Raw genomic sequence first — 4,424 nt, forward strand, 5'->3', positions numbered from 1 at the left:
GTTGGCTTATCGTTTATGCCTCAGTGGACACCGTGCGTCGATCCTATACATGTCAGCAACACCACTGCTGCTTGCTCATCAATATATAGCTGTGTTTCGTAGATATGGTACTGCTAGCAATGTGGCTTCCATACAGGCCGCTAAAGCAGACACAACTCAGCAAGCACCTTGTAGACCTTGGCTAATTTTGTTTGGCACCTTTTCCTGTCTATTGTGGCAGGGCACTGTAGGTGATGAGGGGGCATTATAATCTCTAAAACCACATCCAGAACTGCTTCTGATCTAAATGTTGTCTAATCAGTAATAAATTGCCCTTTAATGCTATACATTAAGTAACTGACATTAATGAATAACAAGATGTTGTACTGTTGTAAATGTTAATTGTGCATTTTGCCATTCTGGATAAAAGATTTAAATATTTTAAAAATTCTTTTGTGATCAGTTGAAATATGATTTAAGAAATTGTGTCTGCAAGTAATGCTTATGATTTGAATTTTTTGTTCTGATAAGGTTACAGACTTTGGTTTCGCAAAGAAAGTGAAAGGAAGAACATGGACCCTGTGTGGTACCCCAGAATACCTTGCTCCAGAAATCATTCTCAGCAAGGCAAGGACTGTGATAAACACTGTAGCAAAGCTTGTCAAATTGATGTGTAAATATAGATACAAGAAACAAAAATGACGATCCCTCTTTCCATTTTCAGGGCTACAACAAAGCAGTGGATTGGTGGGCATTAGGTGTGTTAGTCTATGAAATGGCAGCAGGGTATCCCCCATTCTTTGCAGATCAGCCTATCCAAATTTATGAAAAAATTGTTTCAGGAAAGGTAAAGGCATTTGGGAAATTTTTTCTTTACTTGATTACAGTTTCTTTTCTATGAACAATGCATGACAAAATAACACTGATACATGTACAAACAATAACACTGATACATGTACAAACAAGGTACTGTAACTACAGGTTTAAAAAAAAAGTTTTTAAAAAACCCCACAAAAAACCATGATATTTATTAGTACTTTTTTCTGCCAAGTTTTGAAAATTTGCCTTACACTATTTTGGATTACAGATTGGTGAAGAATTGTTCAGTTATAGAATTAGTTCATGTATTTTACTGATTTAATAACAATGTAAGCTGAACACAAGAGGATTAAAGGGAATTAAAATTTGGAATTGCTATGTTGACAAAGGCATTCATATTAGGTTGGTCAGAAGTATTACTTCATGACTCCATGGAGAAATTATATCTAAAATTGGAACATTTTTCATGACCAGTTATTACTCTTTATTTAATATAGTGGTTTGAATGATTTGGATTTCATATACATGAAAATAGTGCATAAATAAAAAATGAAATTTGCTTAGCAAATGAAACTTAATACATTGTTTATTTAGTATGTAGTTAAAATATTCTGCAGAACAGATATTTAAGTTACATGTGTACAAGGTTAGCTTACATTTACATTGTAAGCACACAATTTTCTAATGCCAAAGAGTCTTCTTTTATGAAAGAGTTTATTGTTGCAATAAATAAATTTACAATGTATTACATGTATCAGCATCAAAATGTGGATCATTGTATTCAAGTTTCCTTACTTTCAGGTGCGGTTCCCATCCCATTTTAGCCATGATTTAAAAGATCTTTTGAGATATTTACTCCAAGTTGATCTGACAAAGCGATATGGCAATTTAAAGAATGGAGTCAATGACATCAAAAATCACAAATGGTTCTCCGCAACAGATTGGATTGCTATTTATCAGAAAAAGGTAAATGTAATTACAATCCAAACACATCATATCCTGTGTAAAATTAAACATCGATATCTGGCATTCATGAACTTGGTTATAATTAAAAATTTTCCACTAAAATGCACATGTATTTTGGTTATAACAGGTAGATGCCCCCTTCGTTCCGAGCTGCAAAGGACCTGGGGATGCTAGCAATTTTGATGATTACGAAGAGGAACCACTCAGAATTTCTTCCACTGAGAAATGTGCAAAAGAGTTTGCTGACTTTTGAATTGGTACAATTTAGGATGCTGAATGTTTATGAATGGGATATAGGCCATAAAAATATTCGTGGATCTCTATCCCACATGTGCAATAAACACATGGTAAAATGGAAACTGAGAGGGTGTATGTGAGGAGTGCATCTCATGGACACTGTGATAGTGAGGCTTTCACTCCATCAGCTGCTTAAAAGGCCAGGCCCTAGTGCTAGGACTAGTCCAGCCATTATTTATTGATGTTATATGTCTTTTATGTGTAATTCTCAGATGGAATGATTTTACAACTTACACAATTTATTTGTAACCTTGGAAGCTTTATCTTCAGCATTTTGTGTACAAGACATGGACACGAAATCCTTTTTATAATCATAACGAGTTACACATTTCATGTGGTGAAAATTGTGAGAGTGGAAAATGACCCTTGAATAATAAGCAGGTTCACAGACATTTGGTATAGAACAATATGATTGCCAAAATTGTATTCAGTAGATAATGTTTCAGTGATGTCATGTTCATATCTATCTACAAGTGTTTCATCAGCATTTTAAGAAGTCGTTCTAAACCTTTTCTTTGGCTTTTTAGATTTAACCATTTTTTTAAATGTATTTTTTGAAGATATTTTAATACAAACAGTTTGAAGCAAAATACATGTACCTTTGATCTGCCAATGCTGTATTATTAAACCTATCTTGGAGGTTTTTTGTTTTTTGTGAATTGGAAATGTTGTCTTTTTATATTGCAATATTACATTGAATGAAATGTATGGTTGCTAAAAAAAACAAAACAGTTGTTATTAGCTTTATGTTAGAATGTGTTGCTGTATGTGTATATTTTAAGTTTGCAATTTCAGTAGTGCATTTACTGAAAATCTGCAGAATAGTATCTCTATATTTAACATATAAAATTTTTGTTTTTAAAGTTTAAAGTAATTAAAGATGAGAAATTTAATTCCTTTATCTTTTCTATGTCCTGTCAAACATTTCCTTTGCAGTGCTGAGAAATAAAGACAAACGATCAAACATGCAAATTTAAAATCTCTACACATGCATCCAAATTTGTGTAGAAGTGATGTACATGTACCTGCTGTGTATGTATTGGTTTGTTTTAATATTGCAGGATTTGATCATTTATTTGCATGTTTTACCCCATACTTTTAAGCTAGACCATCATATTGTAGATATGTGTTTGTAGCTGTGACATTTACAGCGTATGTAATTGGTAGAAACCATAAACACCTTTATTACTGAAGAAATTAAAAATTCTCTTTTTAAGTGAAATAAGTCTGTATGTATTGTGTGTATTATTCTAAGGTGGGAATGTGTCAAACATTCAATTCTGAAAATATTTTTCATTGCTAAATATATAATAAAGAAAATTGAAACAAGATCCAAGTTTTGTAAAATATTAACAGTATTTGTTAAATCATAATATTAATTTAAGTTTGTTTGCCTTGCGAGCACAGACAGTATTTTCATCTTTTTTGGGTTGTATTACCCACTGGCACCTGTGGTATTAACTACTGTAAACAAGGTAGAAAGATGGGGGGAAAAATAAGGTGCAAAAATAGTCCTGTTTACAGTATTCAGATCTAGTGGACCCACAGAAGTAACAAACCAAATAAGACATAAATTATAACGAACCTACTGATGTATAAAAAAAAGTACACTATTAAAAATGGGGATTAAGGAACTTTTCTAAAATCTTGGAGTAGCAAGATTTTGAAATTAATTTGTATTGACATGCTCTTGTGTATTATTTTGAAATCAGAACTTGTATAAAGGAATATATGTATATTATTATCTTTTTGATGGAGGAGATGAATTGTTTGAATTTTCCATACAAAATTCTGATGAGACCATTCATCAGTTATAATCAATGAAGAAGTATACCCTGTAAAGATTTTCTGACTGCAAATTTCCTTTTACTTGTACATGTCTTTTAATTTAAGTCATTTTGGTTCCTGTGTAGTGAAACATTGAGAATCAGCTTACCGTGCTGAGTCTCCATAAATGGACAAATACAAAACTGAACAAGTGTGTACCATTATGCATTAGATATTTATAAATGTAACATTACTGTACATTATTATATACACAGAGTATATACAACTAATTCAACATTTACATCATTCTTATTTACATACATTTTAGTTCTGTGTGAGAATAGCACTTACACATTTAAATACAAGATAGAGGTTTTATCGTCACCCATAGCAGCTGTACAGATCAGATTTTATACAAGAAGACAATATCACCTTGTCCTGCTTAAACAGTCACTAACATAAACATTTCATCAAGCTTCATAACCAGCTATTAGGCTGGAACATTCAGGGGAAGGAAATATTATGTTGAACTAATTGAGATGAATCTTAATACTTTTTGTTTAACAAGTACAAACAGCTACCACTATCTTATTATT

The 4,424-nt window shown here is 32.0% G+C and overlaps 1 protein-coding gene across 11 annotated transcripts in view; it reads left to right on the forward strand.

The window, feature by feature from the left end:
• Nucleotides 1–3,392, forward strand: part of LOC105336635 (cAMP-dependent protein kinase catalytic subunit 1) — a 25,508-nt gene extending 22,116 nt beyond the window's left edge. For all 11 annotated transcript variants that reach the window (XM_011441030.4, XM_066065781.1, XM_011441028.4 and 8 more), the window contains 4 exons: nt 511–606; nt 704–826; nt 1,600–1,764; nt 1,892–3,392. In XM_011441030.4, the coding sequence (XP_011439332.1) occupies nt 511–606; nt 704–826; nt 1,600–1,764; nt 1,892–2,017 (510 nt within the window). In that variant the 3' untranslated portion in view covers nt 2,018–3,392. The remainder of the gene's footprint in view (nt 1–510; nt 607–703; nt 827–1,599; nt 1,765–1,891) is intronic.
• The last annotated feature ends 1,032 nt before the right edge of the window (nt 3,393–4,424 follow it).

The sequence above is a fragment of the Magallana gigas genome, chromosome 7 (genome assembly GCF_963853765.1).
Source record: "Magallana gigas chromosome 7, xbMagGiga1.1, whole genome shotgun sequence".
In the NCBI taxonomy this organism is placed as follows: Eukaryota; Metazoa; Mollusca; class Bivalvia; order Ostreida; family Ostreidae; genus Magallana; species Magallana gigas.